General features: G+C 22.5%; 1 protein-coding gene across 1 annotated transcript in view; it reads right to left on the reverse strand.

Annotated features, from left to right (window-relative positions):
* LOC129612229 (zinc finger protein 287-like) overlaps nucleotides 1-19,524 on the reverse strand; it is a 51,147-nt gene that overhangs the window by 13,915 nt on the left and 17,708 nt on the right. The window contains exon 9 of the mRNA XM_055525769.1: nucleotides 981-1,475. Within this exon, the coding sequence (XP_055381744.1) occupies nucleotides 981-1,475 (495 nt within the window). The remainder of the gene's footprint in view (nucleotides 1-980; nucleotides 1,476-19,524) is intronic.

Here is a 19,524-nt window from a genome sequence, read left to right on the forward strand (position 1 = left end):
GTTATACATATGTGAATTGTATATAAATACAATTTATATATGTATAACGCAATTGCATTTTTATGGAAATTGCATTTTTATGGAATTTTATTTTATCATTAACCTAATTTATTTATGTTCTAATGCAGTATTTCCAATAGATGAAATATTATTACAGTTAATTTAAAAAAAATTTGCAAGGAATTGTGAAAAAATTTGTTATATAAGTTGAAATTGTTGATTCTTTTAAATATTGTTCGTCTTTTAATTTCTAAAATGATCTCGATTAAAATTGATATATTTTGGGGATTTTTTATTATTAGTGTATAACACTTTTATAAGAACTATTTTATATATGAGCAAATATTTAAATTATTCATGTGCACATATGGGAAATATACGTTATTATGGATGAATCATTATTGAATTTTAAATTCAAATAAATTATTATAAAAAATGAAAAAACCGAGAAATTATGTTTTACGATCACGCACTTACACCTCAATTATTAGGTAAATATTGAAATTTTTTTTTCGGAAATTCTACAGCGACCAATTAATGTTTGGAAAATTTCAAAATAAAATTTAATTTTTTTTTTTGAATATTAAATTGAATATTGGGAAAAAACATAAATTTTTCTATTATAAATTAATATTTATTTATATGCATAATTATATCGTAAAAATTAAAATCAGGTTTATCATATGCGGTTGGTATTGCAGAATACCAACACTGAAACAGCAAGGGATTGCGAATATTTTCATTTAAAGTATTTTAGATACCCGAAATATTAGAGGCAAGGGCACTATTATTTTCAAATAATTGAATCTTAATAAAAAAATCTTTAAAGAAAATCATATAAAAACAAATAAATTTAATTGAAATTCAATTGCATAAATGTAACAAGTTTCTCTCAAATTTAACTTATATATTTAATTAAGTCCTTTGATTTTTATTTATAAAATATTCCAAAATGTTTTCTAATATTAAATAAATCTTACCTTACAAAATGTTCTGTTGCTTCAAATTTTTTCATTTCATTTTGACTATTTAAATCCATTGCAATTTTTTTCATTTCTTGATTTAATTTATTACATTTTTTCTTTAATTCATGATAATTAACCATTATTTTAATATTATCTGGTAATTCATTATAATTATTTATTTGTTTATAGGTTATTTTACCAGCTGAGAACATATCATCAATTGGAATTTTATTTTGTAAATCATAATAATCATCTGGTATTATATTATCTTCAATAAATCTATTAAATTCATGATTTGATATTAAGGGTGATTTTAATTTTGGTATATTAATCATTGATGTAAAATTCCTTAAACGCATAATATCATATTGTGAATAGAAACGTTCTAAAAAATTTTCTACAACATCACTACGTCTAATATATTCACAATCAATTAATTCTGATGTAGAATCATATATTAATTGCATTAAATGTTTTCCATTTGATATTTGTTGTAAACTTAATGAATTACTGAAATAAAAAATAAGAAAATAAAAATTATATTTTAATTAATTTTATTTAAGAAAAAATTTCATACATATTTTAAATTTAAATTTGAAGTTTGAATGCAACGAAATTAAAACAAGTCATTTACAACATTTGATAGCAATCATACAAAACAAAATATATGTTCGAGAATGTTTTTTGTATTTTCAAACCATTAGTATAATAATACATATTTGTTATTGTTTGATAATACAATAACATACATGTTTCAGTTGAATTAGCGTTTGTTTCAGTACTTATTTCTCTTAAGTTGTGGATATTGTTAAGAAAGAAATAAAATATATTTTTTATTTTTGTTTTTATTCTTGAATTACAAATATTATGTATGAATATAACACAAATTATTCTATTATGTGAGTACTATGTATTATTAGAGCACATAGAGCACATGGGAGTATTTATACACTTTACATTATTGTTATTCATATAAGTAATGTTCTATATAGTAACTGATATACTAATAGTGATATAAAATTGATATATTATATAATTATTAGAAACTTCTAGGTACTCTTATATTATATTTAACTTAAAGTTATTTAATTAAATGTCAGAACAACATGTTTTTTAGATTTCAAATTCTGAAGAACGCTTAATTCTGAAAATAACAAAAAAAAAAACAAATTACCACCAACCAAGTTAAAAATTGAATAAAGAAAACAATAAGATGTAAAATTAGTTAAGGATATCAAAATTGTCATTTCAATGTCGTCCAGGTGTCTAACATTATATCACTTCAGGTAGACAATTTTATTATTACAAAAGACCTTGAGTTCATTAAGTGTATAGGTTCTAATTATCTTATTATCTATTTGCCATATTTTTTTAATGCAACCAAGCTGTGAAAATTAATTATTTGAAAATTATTTACTATATACGCTTAAAAAATTTAATTTATAGCATCAGATGAACTAAAATAGATATTAGATTTAGAATTATAATATTATTTCTTTTGAATGAAATAAAATATTTATTTTATTCAATAAATTTCTAAGAAAATTTTCCTCTCAAAATATTTCCTATTAATTTTGTTAATAATAATGCTTAACTTGAAATTCTTCTAGTGTTAAAGTAAAAATTACGTAATTAAAGATCGTATGTTCCAAAAAAAAAAAAAATATTCTAATTCCCTGACTCATTTTAACAAATAAATAACTAGGAATACCATTTAAAGCTCAACAAAATAAACATTATACCTACTTATAATAATTGTGAATGATTCACACTTTTACTTTTCATTTGAGCTTTATTACAATTTATAATTGGCTACAATTTATTTTTTTTTTTACTTTAAGTGACGCAAGAATTATTGTAAAAGAAAACAAAACTATTTAGGTACCTCTATATTATTTTTTGCACCTAGTGGTGCGATCTTATTATTAATAACAAAATAATTCTATAATTAATATTTGTTTTGAATATCATGCCATACAGAATATTTATATGCCACGTCAGACAGATTTCCTGACACACTAATTTCTCTATTTATTTTTGAATGTTTAATTTTATTTTCTTATACTCGTATTCGTTTGTTTTTAGAAATTAGTCGCTCATTTTAGGATATTATAATTTAAGTTATTTAAGCTATAGATTATGTTCATATATTTTAATATCAATATACTAACTAGCCGCCCTTAACTTTTCAAATTATAATTTCATATTATGCTCCCGGTTTTTCTCATGAAACAGTATTTAATCAGTAACTAGAAAATATTGATAGTAATATCACTTACATTCATTAATCATGATATTATTGTCTACTTTCATTTATCATACTTATACATAATTATGTTGCAACTAATTCAGAACAATAATAATTATCATACAACAAACATGTATGATACGAAGTAAACAAATAATAAGTGAATAACCACTTAGTATAACAATATTATAATTTATACAAACTTATATCTTTTTAATATTATTATGTAGTTGTTTATCTAGAAGATATAGGTGATATGCGAAAAAGAGAATTTTAGCAAAACAAAAAAAACCTAAAAATAAACCGACCGTGAGTATACAACATTCATGTATACAACTGTATTAATGTGATTAAAATTAGTATGTTAAAGTATATAAGTATGTATATACATACATAAATTTGTATAGTAGTGGTATGGTGTATACGTTCTTTAAGTATAATAAATGAAATTTATTTTTAAGCAACAAAAAATAAGAGTTGAAAGAAACAAGTGAGTAATTAACTCTCAACGGCAGTACAACATAAAAAAAAAATTTTTTTTTTTTTTGAATAATATCACCGATTGCATATCTACATGCTTACAGTTTCTTGCCTTACTTTTTTTAATTTTTCTTTTTCTCTTTCTTGTTATTCTTCTTTTGGCTTTCCGTATTTTATTTATCATACATATTAAGTGTATATCTAAGCATGTATGATCATACTTTTTATTTTAATATATGTATGTGTATATAGATGATTGTACTAAGAAATTCCTATATATATGAAAAAAAATAATAAAAAAAAAAACAAGAGAAATAAAGGTGAAACAAAAAAACAAAAACTGAGCACCTATACACAACTAAACAATCGATAAAATATAAAAAAAAAAAGTAGAAAACAACAAGAAAAAAGAAAAGAAATAAAAGCCAAATTCCACAGATCGTACGATCGTACGATGTTATTACGTCACCGATGAGCATTGCTTTTTTTTTTTCTATGTTCATATTTTATAATTATACATACTTATATGTATGTATGTAGTTATATGCATAATATATCTCAATGCTTGTTGTTATGTATTCAATTTAAAAGAAAAAACCAACAAAATAATAATAAAACACCTTTGCCTTAGAGATCTTATGGTGCTTTGCGCTCGGATGATTATTTCAACACGTAACAAAAAAAAAAAACAAGAACAACATTAGAGCAATATTATAGCAACAAAAACATTATTTTTATAAAAACATAAATATGTACATATGTACATACATATATACTTAATATATAGATTAATATCTAAGTATGTATATAATATAGAAAAGTTTATTCGGATTGTAGGTAAAAGCTAACATACTTACATATGTAGGTACTCACATTCATAAATAGGTGGTATGATAAAAATGATGTGGTGTCTTTGCTATTTTCTATATAGAAAACATTATTTTTATATTATTGTGTTAATTGTTATATATAATTTTGTATTACATACATACATATATACATGATCAGATCATACAAAAAAAGTATGTTATACGCTATATACACATTTGTATATTATATACACTAAACAAACATTAGATTGGCAATTCGCAAGAATTTAACTCACGCGATCACAATAATTTTAAATTGTATTTTTTTTCCTATCTGTTATACATATATCTACTTATGTTTGTATGTATGTACGTATGTAGAACATGTTGCTTAGTTTGATTATGACTTTTTAGTATCTAAATTTTTAAATTGTTGTTCCAATCAATCATAATTTTTTTTTTTTTTCATTTTCATTTTCATTGTAATTTCAGATTACCTTCAATTTATTTTTGTGTTATACTAACCATATACATATATATGTATGTATGTTAGGTATATGTAATTATGTATGCACATAATAATAATTTAATGTGTGTTGATTAAATGTAGAAAAAAAAGGGGGCTCGAAAATTTTATATTGCATTTAAGATATTTTAATTCTATATTCATACAAACATATACATAAATTCATGTGTATAACAAAATTATGTACAAACACTGATAAAATATCGTAATAAAATAATAATAATAGGAAGAAAAACTAAAAACAAAATAAAAATTTAAAGATCATTCTAGACAGAAATGCATGCATAAATAATAGTAAAAAAAAAAAATGTTACGATTTTTTTTAATGTTAAATTAGATGCAAAATATGTAGTACATATACATACATACATACATTAGTTTATATTACTGGAGTCTATCATTCGAGTGGAGAGACTATAGGGAGTAAAAAAAAAATGTGAAAAGTAGAAAAAAAATAGAAAAAAACTAAAAAATTACCTACATAAATATGAAAAGTAGGAGTGAAATTTTGTGAAAATTTAACGGATTGAAAAGGTATAACATAAAAGTATATAGGGGGCTGGAAAATTAAGACATTAAATGAAAATATTTAATGGTGTAATAAGAAAAAAAAATAATACCTAGCCGCATACCTTATCTAATGTAATCGTAAAATTTTTCTTTTCTTTAAAAACACAATTAATTGTTTTATAGCAGCAAGGAATAATTTAAAAAATATTTTTATAGCACTTTTTATGCAAAGTTATTAAAAAAATTTTAAAAAATTTGCAATTTTTACTCATAAATTATTTGTGGTGAAAAAAATTAAAAAACTAAGGACAACTATAATGTTTTAGGCTTAAAAAAATTTTTAAGTGCCTATAAATAGGAAAAAAAAAACCTCACCTCTTAAAAGATTTATTTAAAACAAATCAAAACAAATTTTTTTTCTAATTCAAGAAAATACCCTGATATCAAAAGCGCAATAATATTATTGTATTCTTATGCAATTCAGCTAATAAGTTCTAATTGCTGAATGGTCTGTTGATACCTATATAATAATATAGCAGATCTGTTCACAATTCTGTATTATAATATATTAAAACTGTTATATTTTAATTAAATATGTAATTGAAATAACATAATTGCAGTAAAATTATTATTCAAATTCAGCTTATTAATATTAATTGCTGAATTGCTTACTGATATTAAATTGCTATATCAGAGTAATTTTAAAAATAAAAACTAATATTTTCTTAAAGGTTTTTTATTTTTAAATGTATTGGGTGTTATAAAAAAAAAATAATCTGCATATTTAAGCATCTAGCAAAATGCAGATGGAACTTGAATTCAACTTATTCAGCTATTGATTACTGAACAAAGCTAAATTGTATTATTGAATAAATCAAGTTTATGTTAGATTTGCATTTTTGCAGACACCTTTTAATTAAAATTGAAGTTTTTTTTTATATGAAATAGATTTTAATAGAATTTTTATTGTAGCATTTTTTAACTATGTATATACCCAAATATACTTTGAATTTTTTAATTTTAGTAAAATTCTTGTATTAATACACAATTCAGCAAATACAATTCATAAGCTGAATTACTTGTTAATACCGAAATTACTGGAATTTTGAAGTAAGAGGGGTATTTTAAAAAATCTATATTAAATTTAACACCATTTAATGGAAACTAAAATAATATTTATTACATTTTAACACGTTAAGTGCCTACATACACTTTAATTAAGAATATTCCCTTTTTATTGTTTAATAATAATGAAGCATAAATAATTTAACATGTGTGTTAATTATGTTTAAATATGTTCATATAACATTCATTAATATTTTACACATTACTTTTTAAGAGTAATCTAAAAGAATCAATGAGAGTTGTAACAAGTTTTCCGTATACTTGTTGTACCAACATACATACATGTCTTATTTTTATGCATATTTTAAAAAAATTTTTTTTTTGTTTGGATTTTCCTTTCTCTCTGGCGTTTTTTGATTTATTAAGGCGGGATGTATGCTTCGTTGATGAATTTTGTTAAAATAAATTTTATTTTTTTTTGTATTTTTTGATATTCAAAAAACTTGGTTGGTTCCTATAAAAAAATTAATAATAAAAAAAAACAGCTAAAATAATTTTTATAGACTGAAATGATACAGTAATAAAAGAGAGTAAAAATGACAAGCAAAAGAGAAAAAACCTGTAAGATTGCACAAAAAAAAAAACAAGAAAAAAAAATCAATATGAAAAAAAAACGTAAGCAAGGTTAAAAATGTTTTTTTTTTGTTTTTTTAATTTTTTTTTAATTTTTTTTTAATTTTTTTGTATGCTGTTTTTTTTATTGCATACTAACTAATTGATAAATTTAATAAACATAACTAGATATGTATCTATATATAATTTTAAGCATATATTTAAATATTAGAAGTTCATTAATAATTTGTAAGGTACAACAAAAAAAAAAAAAAACACAAAAAGAGAGAAAAAACACATGCATAAAATTATTATAAGCGAAGGTTGTAAGATTTCAACCTGGCGGACAAAAAATAAAACAAAACATAGTCAGTAAAATATTAAGCATTAAAAATATTTTAAAAGAAATTTTTATATCGTTGGTGGAAGCGCAAATATATGCTAAGTATAGCAAATTTAAAATTTTACGGGCGAGGCTTTTGAAATTTTGCAAATTCACGAAAATTGGCTTTGTTTTTTTTTCCTAATTAAACTACTTAAATAAGGTTTTACTTTCAAATAAGTTTTTTTTAATAAATCATATAATAGGTAATACTGTTAGAATTGCTAGTACGAACTGAATGTACTTAGCATAATATGTATGTGTTTCATTAATATATCAGTTTTTGTAATAGAAACATTCTAAGAAAGCACTAAGCTTTTTTCGAACCTAGCACTTAACATAGTTCAGTCACACCGATTTCTCAAACTAATATACGCACAGCACTGTAATCTTACATATTATACCAAACATAGGGGACCGTTCGAATTTGAAAATTTGAAAAATTTATTACTTAGCATATCTTTACTCTTCACCATCATTGATATATTGATAGGTAAACATAAGTGAAGGCACAAACCATTATACACAAATTAATGCATAATGTATGTACGTATGTATGAATGATGTTTTATTTATAAATGCCAGTGCATTGAATATATTGACAAAACAATTTAAATTTGCTTTTATTTTGCGAATCTACATATTTACATACATACATACATAATTATTCAATTTTAGGCAACTGACCTGCAATATACTTGAATGGTTTTTATGCTATTTTTTTAATTTAATTTTTTATTTTTGTTTTTTTTTTCGAATATTTTTATTAATAGATTTTTTAATTTAAAAATAGAAAAATTAAATTTTTTTTTTTCGTTTTTTAAGTATTTTACTTTTTTTTTGTTTTTAATTGACCATTTAGATTTTCGATAATATTATTGTAAAAATATTCTATAATAGCTGATTGGAATGTACAAAAAAAAATATCGTACGATATTTTGATAATTTCATTTTGTAATGTATGTTTGTATGTATATAATTATGTATATTTAGCTATGTTTAAATATAATATAAGGGAAATGAATATTATTGAATAATATTATAAAAAAAAATGTTACAAGTATAGTATAAAATTAATTAGTATTGCCGTATTGTATACAAGAATTGGTGGCAATTTGTGAAAATCATGATAGTAGAAAAAAATATTCGAAATTCAATAAAATTTGAGTGAAATTCTTGACAATAACCTACGACAATGTATTCCAAATTGTCTCCGTCTCAATTATTAAATAGCTCCGTTTTCGATTATATTAAGTAGCTAAGTTAATTTTATTCAACTTTTAAAACAAAATTTTTGCCACAGTTCCTTCTTCATGCGAATTAACATACTTCTATATATATAGAATTATAATGTAAATTGAGCAAAATACTTAAATGAGCAAAAATGAGTACTACCTGAGTATTCTTAAGTTAATACAACTTTCAAGTCAAATGAGTAATTACCGTATATGAAGATACTATTTATTTAGTTTTTTTCCAAAAATATCAGTGAAAACAATATACAAAATAGGGTAACTTTCATGTGAAAAACGACAAGTTTCAACAATTTAAAATAGTGTATGTGTTATTTTATTATAATATGCAGTTACAGCAATATCTTTTTGAAGAAACTATTAGTTTTACTTATTAGTTGGCACTCTTACAATAAAGTAATGAACAGCGGCAACTCTAAAATATATACATACATAATAACATACAGACTATGTATACATTGTATGTAATTTCGAGGTTGCGAAAATCATATTATACATAATGTAAAGAAAGAGAGTTGAATAACTATCATATACGAGTACTTTTATAGAATAATGCAATTGAATTTTGTAATGTGAATAGTTGAACAATAGCATGTAAGTAGTTGTATATGACAGCAAAACTGTAACAAGCTGACATTCATGACACTTTTTATGCAATATGAATGATTTTTTTTTTCCTATTTTGTTACAATAACATTAAAAAGGTATGTTAAACAATCTTTCACTAAAAGAATGTCTTTTCCTTAAATTTATTTTATTTTTTTTTTGTAATTTGGGTGAAATGAATATTTTAGCATTTTTGATAATATAATTATGTATGTGTGTATTTAAAGTAAAAATGTACATAAATTAAATTAAAATTAATTTATCAATTTATTTTATATAAAAAAAAAAAATTATTTTTATTTATTGAAGGTATACAAGAACTAGCGTGTTGATAACGTCTGTAGCAACTAGAGAAGTTAGTCTTCTGAGGAAGAGTAAAGGAGAGAAATATCTTTCATTGCACTATTAGTTAAGTAAACTATATTCTAGAAAAGATTAGTATAATGAGTTTTGCAGGCTACCGGGAGAGCTAAGAACGACATGGCCGTTGACCTGGTATAAAAAGGTACTATCAGAGGGTTTGCAGAATTAGATATTTCGGTGCGGAACTTGTGTTAGAGAAATTTTTCACAAAACGACAGAAGAGGATACTTTCTTGATACGAGTACTATATATAGTAAGACGATCTAAGAAAACAATAGGAGTGATCGAGAAACAGGTAATAGTTTTCACTTGTCGCCTATCGAGCGCAGTTATTTTTGTTTCAGAATTATTCAGGAGTATAGGAGGCAGCATACAAGCCGTGTACATACAACTGCAGATCTTATGCCATCTTTATAGTAAGTAGTACATCTGTTACGTAGTACAGTTTTATTTCCTCAAATAATTATATTTGTATACGATCCAACACTTTCATTTGACTAAACTGTGGCAAATTCTAAATTTTATTACATTACAAATAAATTTTTATTATGTGTTTATATTAAAATTGTATGTAAAATTACATAACTTTACAAATATTGTATAGATTTCTTTATGAATGTATGCATAAATATTTTAAGCGCCAATCATTTAATTCAGATAAAATATTTTGCATAAAATGAATTTAAATAACAAAATAATTATAGAAAATCTTTAAATACTTTCATATATACCTATATGTATAACGTGTTCTCTCAAACTTACATCTAAACAATTGTGTATTTTAAAAATAATTTATTTATGTAAGTGTTGTTATAAGTATACGTACATATGTATATATTTTATTTATGTTTACATACATTCTTGATGTAATTAGTAATTATTTTATGTAGGTGATTGAAAAAATGAATTTAAATAATAGGGATAAAACATAACATGGATGACATAAAGTATAAATAAAAGTTTATAAACATTTTTACCTTATACTATAGTAGATAATATAGAAAAATATTTCGTTGGCATGTTGCTATACATGTATTTATATGTTAGTATACTTTGCATTTTAAATTGTTATACATTGTTAAAGAATCGCTTTTGCAGTTGAAAAATAAGTATAGGAGGAGAGAATAAATGTTCATGGATTTAAATGGAGGCGTTTATGAATAATAATATTTGGTATGTACTTGGTAAATTTGCAATATACGGGACATGTATATTTTTTTTTTTAATAAAACCCCCAAATATTTTTGCATAATGTTAATAAAACTTATTCAAATATGTAGGTACAATAATATAGAACTTTTATTATTGAAATAGAGGTTAGATTATATTCACTTGATATAAAATTCGTGAAATACTGTTCTAATTTTTTACTTAAATATGAAAAAAGAATTTCAAATAGAAAAGCAAATACACATTTAGGTAGGCTTACATTCTAAAATGACAAAATAAAATGGCAATTATTAAAAAATTGCATATAAATTGACATAAAGCTCGCCTTCATATTATTCATCAATTCCCTGATTATGATGACCTTAATAAATTGAAAGATAATTAAAAAAATATCTTAATAAGAATCGTAAATATTTGACTTACATCATAAATGAGTCATTTGAATTGAAACTATTCTTTTTTTTTCGGAAAAAAGATCGGTATTTCCTTATTCGTATAGATAAATTTTAAATTTTCTTCCAATATCTTCCAAATATATACTCATATTAGCCCATTAAATATGATATTCCTATTTGAATATATTTTACCAATTTATTCGAATTTATATCCTAATTAGCATATTGATCTTTTTTTATATTAATGAAAAATTCCTTATATAAGAATTAATTCTTAAAAAATATATACAAATTATACTTAAGTCACGATCAAATTTGTATAATAAAATGACATGGTAACATAAATACACGTACAACTAATATATAAAATTTGAATTTAATTATTAAAATTTTCAATATCATAGATACTTAATAATATAGAAATTTTAAAATTTTTTTCTATATATACGTATATATGCAATTTATAACTATATTTTATTGTATATGTAGGTAACAAAATTCTATATAGTTCCAATATTAAAATTTCATTCATTCCATTCATTCATTTTATTGATTCATTAGAATATTTAGATTTTATATAGACGTTTAGATTTACTTAGAAACTTAGAGATGGTCATTACGAATTGTTATACACATATATATTTTCAAAAAAAAATTTTATAATATTATATTTAAAGAATAAATTTACATAATATTATTCGAAGATAGAAAATGTTCGTTAAATTTCATTTTACCTTGTTAACAAACCAAATAAAAGAAAAAATGTTATTGAAAGTGTTATACTATATAATATTTGCGGCAACACTTTAAATAACTGTGGCGATCCGATATTTAAAAATGTCATATTTTTAGATTTTCCTGATATTTTGTTGCGACAAAGTTTGTTAAATGTCAATTTTTATTCTTAAATGTCAATGTCAAATGTGAAAGCTCTGTTTACCAAAATTTTATTGTTCATTATTATAAAAATACCCATATTAATTGTAAATTCTAAAAAAATATTAGATTACTTTATTGATTTTCAGAACAAAAAAATAAAACAGAAACTAGATGGCGCATAAATTATTTTTAATAAAATTAATAAATATTTACAAAAAAAAAAAATATTACTTAAAAAAATTATTCCTATTTTAAGAAGAATTAATTTAAAAATAAAAATAGTTGGCAAAAATTATAAAAATCTATAGAAATTAGGAAATTATTTTTATTTAAAAGGGAAATTTTATATTTAAAATTTAATTATTTGTTTCGTTGTTGAATATATTATTATATTAGCTAGTATAATAGCTAGTATAACAATATATTCAACATGAACACTTATTTTTGAAACTCACTGTATATGTGTGTATATGTATAACAATATTATTTTTTAATGTGTGATATTTGCAAATAAAATTTCCGTATATTTACACTACAAATTCTTTACAATATAAAAAAGAAACTATTTTTAAAATCTTGATTAATTGTATAAAATTTATAAAAAATATTTTCACGTTTTTACATTAAAACTTAATTGTATTCGAAAATAATAATAATAATTTGATAATAATAACAGTCTAATTATGTCAGTAAATGCGAAAATTTGAACAGTTTTCAGGACAGTCGAAGGTCAAAAATTATTTTCAAAAAAAAAAAAAAAACTAAAAATTTTAATTTAGTTTTCTTGTTGATTTGATTTTTAGAAAAAAAAATTTTTTTGCAGAAAAAAAAAATTTTTGTTTTTTTTTTTAACTATTTGGCAACCGAACTTATTTTTTTTTTAAAGAATAGGAAAAAAGCATCAAAACTTTTAATGCTATTCAGTTGTTTAAAATTTTATAAAAATACATTGTGAAGCGTTTTATAGTTTTAAAAAATAAAATAAAAATAAATAAAATGTTTTTAACATTGTTATATACGTTCCTAATTTAAAATATAACACTGTATAACACTGTTGATAAGTGTGTGCGTAAACATAATAAGTTCTTTATTTAACGGAATATTTTCGACAAATTCTCATTTAAAATATGTAAATTTTTATGATTATACATATAAGTATTGGTGAGAATAAGTACGTAGAAAAAATGATCTAATAACGGATGATTTTAATGCTGATTGACTTACCGAATTTTTATTTTAGACATTTCTAACACTATTCATCAGATGTTGTCAATGTCGAAACCGACTGAATTTGATTTACCGAACATGAAATGGGAAATATTATATTGTATTTTACAAATATTAATTATATGAATGCGTTCGATGTGTAAATATTTTCACGACCTATCCATACAGGCGATAAGAGTACAACATTCGATACCCCTCAAAATTAATATAACTTTTAATATTATTATAATGCAATTTTTTTGTAGCTATTTATTTATTTATTTAAAAAATCTATGGTATATACTGTTATATAAAAAAAAATGCAAGAAAAATTGAAAAAAAAAGCGTAACCTGGTTTCCAAGTTATTAAAAACGGTTTTTTAAAGTATCCATTTTTATTGTAAAATCTTAATTATTTTTATATTTATTCCCAAAGATGCAACATTCTGTTTACCAGCTCATGCACACCATAATGTTAGTCCTATAAAAAGGTACTACAAAAAGAATTAGTGTTAATGATAATTTTGCCCCGATTTCAAAATTTGAATATTAATTGTAATATCCGAGAATTACGTTTAATTTTTTTCAAGATATGAACATGTCAATGAGCTGTAATCTACAAAAAAAAAATTTTTTTGAATAGCATCAATTCTGTTTCTATGTAAGTCGAACCAAAATATTGAAAACTGGACTAAAATTTAGAAACGAAATGTTATGGTTAACAATATAGAGTAACTTTTAAAAATAAAATAAAATTACTTTGTTTTCATTCTAAAATAAAGCCCAGAACAAAATGGAACGGTAAACAAAAACAAATAATTTTCACTTTTATCAATTTGTAAATCGACTTGTCAAATCAACAAATAGTCATCATATGTGATGAAATTCTAATCATACCATATTCTAATTTGTAATATTATTATTTTCATTATTAACAGTAAACAGAAATAATTACTTAATACACAATTTATATTTTCTTAGAAAATTCAAAAATAACAAATTATTTATTTATTTATTTACTTTAACTGATTTATTATGCAAAAATTTTCATTACAATTATTATTGAATAATTGCATATAGTTGTAACGTAATTTGCAACGCTCTTATTTGTTAAGAATGTAAAACGAAATTCGTTATAATGATTCATTGTGTTTACATGTTTATATACTTTAATAATAACATTAATAACATTTAATATCAATAACAATTTAATTTTACTAATATTATAATTAGAGCAAATTTATTTATACTTGTTTACTATTTTATTTATACATATCTATAGTTATTTATAGTGTAAACAATAAATATAATAAAAAACAATTATTATTACAATTTTACGCGCATTTTATCGCATTGAAAATTGAACGAAAACTGTTATAATTTTTTTTTTTGTAACATTTTAATTAAATTGTTCTCTAGTAATTTTACATATTAATATGCATATGATACTATATGAGGTATATGCAAATTGTTCTATATTCATATTTGCTTCTTATATGTGTTTGACACTATATAAGGCATGAGAACTGTTCTACATACATTATATGCCTCTCATACTTAATTGCTGTCAATTTAATTTTTATTTATATACAATAATTGTTTTCAATTTTAATGAATTTTTTGAAAAAAAAGTGCTTATTAGTTACACTCTGTCCTTCCGTCCTTCCGTCCGTCCGTCCGTCCGTCCGTCCGTGGCCACTTTTTTTGTTTACAAAACTTCTACACCCTTGAAAATAGAAAGCTGAAATTTTATATGTACATAGATCTTTACTAGAAACTTACTTCCGTAGAACAAAATTTTTACCTATCTCCCCCACTTTAGAAGTTATACCCCCCCAAAACCCTAAAAATGGCCTTTTTTAACTATTTGTTGCAATGAAACCATAAGCATTTTTGAAATTTTGCAAACGCAGAAAGGCAGCGGCTTACTTTCCCTAGCGCGGTATACTATAGTTAAACTATAGAAAAACAAAATGGCCGTTCAAATTTACCGTTATCTAAAGTCCCTTTTTTCAAATTTTTGATGTCGTTTTTCTTCTAGACCCCAGCCTGTAGAAGCTTGAAATTTTAGGGGCTTTTAAACATTAACAAATAGTTTATTTCGTTAGAAGAAAATTTTTTTCCATCTCCACCCGCTCTCAAGTTATCGCCCCTTGAAATTTGTAAAATTTGAATTTTTGACACCTTATATTTCCGAAACCGCAAGCTTTTTCAAATTTCTATAAACGCAAAAAGTTAACGATAAATTCCATGACATTAAAAAATATAATTATTTTTCTTAACTCACACAATTAAACCTTAAAATCGAGTATTATGTTAACCCCTCTTTATATTAATTTTGCTTTATTTCAAAGACTGCATAAATCATTCATCCTAAATATATGCAATTCTAGAAAGAGTTTTGTATATGAATGAAAATAATTTTTAGAATGTGTGATAGGTATACATAGACTGTATTTAAAAGCAGAATTTTCACTTGTTGAAGGGAAAAGTGCTACAATACAAACCATTGATTTGACCCAATTTTATTTATTTAAATTTTTTATGCACATATTACTTAGTCGTTCAAATACGAAATTAATTCAAAAACTTTGCAATTATTTGTTCCATATTGAATTTATTAAAATATAACATACATACATATATTATCTATGTGTAATATTAATGAGATTTTTTTAACAAATTATTATACGATAAACAATTATTAGTGACGTGAACTCGCGTGATATTACTCGTTTTTAATATTAATTGGAATAAAAAAAAAATATACAAAAATTATTTCAAGAATGACTGTACGGTTTTTGTATAACAATATCATTAAACAGGTGATCTAGGGAAATATATATATAATTAAAATTTTTTTTTGTAAGTAAACAATAATTATTGTGTAAAATTGAAATCTTAAGGTAATCACTTATGCTATATATAAACTATATAATTAAAAAATTTTTGTAATTTGCTTTCGTTTTTTTGTTACGCAAGGTAAAAATTATAAGGTGAGTGTTGATTTAATTCAATTAAGATGATTGCTTTGAGATTTATGAGGAATTTGTTAATATAATTTGTAAATCATATTCGATTATGGTGTCATTCAAATAGTACACAGTAATTTACATAAGATTTTAAGTTTTAAACCTAAAAATATGCAACCGACGACGTTCATATTCAACAACTTTTACTATTTCATAATAATTTTGAACTTATTTATTATTAATTTGCAAATTTTTCCTTTAATTATAAATGCCAAATTCAAGCGAATAATAAGGTGAAAGATTAAAAAACAAAAACATGAATTTATTTAAGTTCAAAAATATTAAAACCAGACGGCAGACACAACACTTTTTTTTTTTTTTGATAATGAAAATATTTACAAATCTTCAAAAATATCATTTAAGTCTTAAAGTACTCAAGATACTCACATCCAATCTAATAATAATCAAATAAAATTTTCAATACCCCGGAACTGAAAAATTTGTATAACAAAAAAATTAGCAACTTAGTAATTCTTTTTGATAATATTCTTATCAATTCAAAATAATTGTAAGCATTAATATAAATAATTTTAATCACATCGCAATAACAAGAAGAAATGAGTTGAAAAACATGTGTTAAAGTGCGTCTTCAACAACATTATTATTTTTAATATTATGCAAAAAAAAAAATATTAAATAAATATATTTCAGAATTTGTCCACGTAGGTGTATAAAAATTACATTATCAATCAGACATTATTCTTAGAATATCAATCAAATATTTATGTTAAATCTGAAGAATTTTAAAGCGAAGAACAAATACTTAGAATACTTGGAACACTGTGCTTATGAATTCATACATTCTATATGCTAAAAAAAATTTTTGATATTCAAGTTGAATCGTACTTACGTTTTATACTAGAATATATAATATTATTTTGAAAAATATCAGTGGAAGGGTCCAAAAGTCCAAAGTCTATAATAAAATAAATTTCTTTTAAACGTTTTGGTTTTTTCTGTTTTGTTTTTTTTTTTTATTTCTGTCCGAAAATATTAGGAAATTTATTTATTTTATTATTTTAAATACGTTATCAAAAACGTGTTAAATGAAAACTAGGCATAATGTCTGAAAAATATATTATACTGATTATTACAGGGTGTTTTGAATATTACAAAAAAAATTTTTGTAAATATTGAAAATTCTCAACCTATATAATGACCTTAATTTTAAATGACTGTAAATTTCGATATTTCAGATCATAATTGTACCTATAGCTTACTTCAAGGAATATAATTCAGATTTTCGGAATTATTGTAAGTATATTTATCCGGAAAATAATTTGATCAAAATTTTTGATGATCGATTTTTCTAATTTAGTTCGGTCACCTCAAAAATTGATCCAATTAAATTCAAAATTTTCTGTATTACGAGTATATCTAGATTTCAATGTATTTTATGCAGTTTTGACCTATAATCACAGTATATTAGTGACTTGTTATACTAAAATTGAACTTAAACAAAAAAGATTGCTATTACATATTTCAAAAACATATTATGATTTGTATAATTTTCGATATACCCTGTATACAATATTTATCTGCCTGTTGAAAAAAAAATGTTATACACACCCATCTGAATTAATATATAAATATAGGCATTTATAATTATATTTAATATACATTCATTAACTCATCCGCCATACCAAATCTGATCTAATATATTAATTCTGCACAGTATTAATTAGAATTCTCTTATATCTGTATACACAAACATACATGTAAATGGCTACTTGACATCCCTAAATTATAAGACATTATTTGCAACCATTATATATAATAATAATAAATGAATTTTGACTTAATAATACATAATGTATGTATACTTATTATATTTCATTAGAAAATTCAAATTTTCCAGCATATATAGAATTCTTTCATGTATATAAAGTAGTTATCCTTTATCCTTTACATTCTGTAATTGAACACAATATTTATACATTACATCACATTGTCAGTGTACCAGTTTAACAACGAAATTTCAATATTATATGTAAGTATATACACAGTTTATATTATATAATAGTGTATAGATATGCCATATCTATTTAGATTCTAGGGTATTAGAATAAATGATTAGATGTACTTGAAATAAAGTGATGCATTTAATGCATCATATTAGCATCATATTATCAGTGTTCTTGACAGGATATTTTATATCACTACACTTATATATGTAGTAAATTTTCTATTATGTGTGCTGAAGTGGCCGCAATTATTCTTTTCATTATTGTATTCAATCCTATATGTTGAACAATGTGTGAAAAACTAATTGTTTGTTGAAATTTTCTTAATGTATTGGAATTTTTGAACTTAAGTATATACGGAAATTTACAAATATAGGTAAATTAAAGAATATTAATACATATAAATGTGTTTTCCATTTAAAAAATATTAGAAAAATCACATGAAACTTTTGAAGAATTTATATATTTAGAGCCAGTGGGCTATAAATCCTTTTACTATATACTTTGTTATGTTAATTTAAGATTCTGTACCTAAAAGCAAACTGTATAATAAATTTATTGTTAAATTTAACGTGCCCAATAAAATCTTTTATAAACATCATTTCCATTTATATTTAAATTAAACCTATACTATAGAAAAATATTCGCAGTTTAAAAATTTTTTTTAATGCATATTTAATTTACAATTGTGCTAAATTTTTTAAATGTATATAATTCGAGTATAATTATATGAGTCTTTACCGATAACGGCTTGAATAGCATATTCTCACAGCTATACTTTATATATATATGTTTATTGTAGAACAATTTGAATAAGTATGATGTAATATAGAATTATGTACTTACTTATAAATTCCCTATAGTATTTTAGAATGATTTAATTTAAAATTCATTAGCATTTTTTAGTATTTAGTTCGTGGTTTATAGTTTTCCAAAAAAAAAAAGGAAATGCAAATTAAATAAGTACAAAAAGAAATTCGAAATTAACATATTAAATAAATTGAAAAAATAAAATTTAATTTACAAAAATAAAAAGAACACAATTATTTTAAAATATCG

This window comes from Condylostylus longicornis, unplaced genomic scaffold, assembly GCF_029603195.1.
Source record: "Condylostylus longicornis isolate FDR11 unplaced genomic scaffold, ASM2960319v2 ptg000064l, whole genome shotgun sequence".
Lineage (NCBI taxonomy): Eukaryota > Metazoa > Arthropoda > Insecta > Diptera > Dolichopodidae > Condylostylus > Condylostylus longicornis.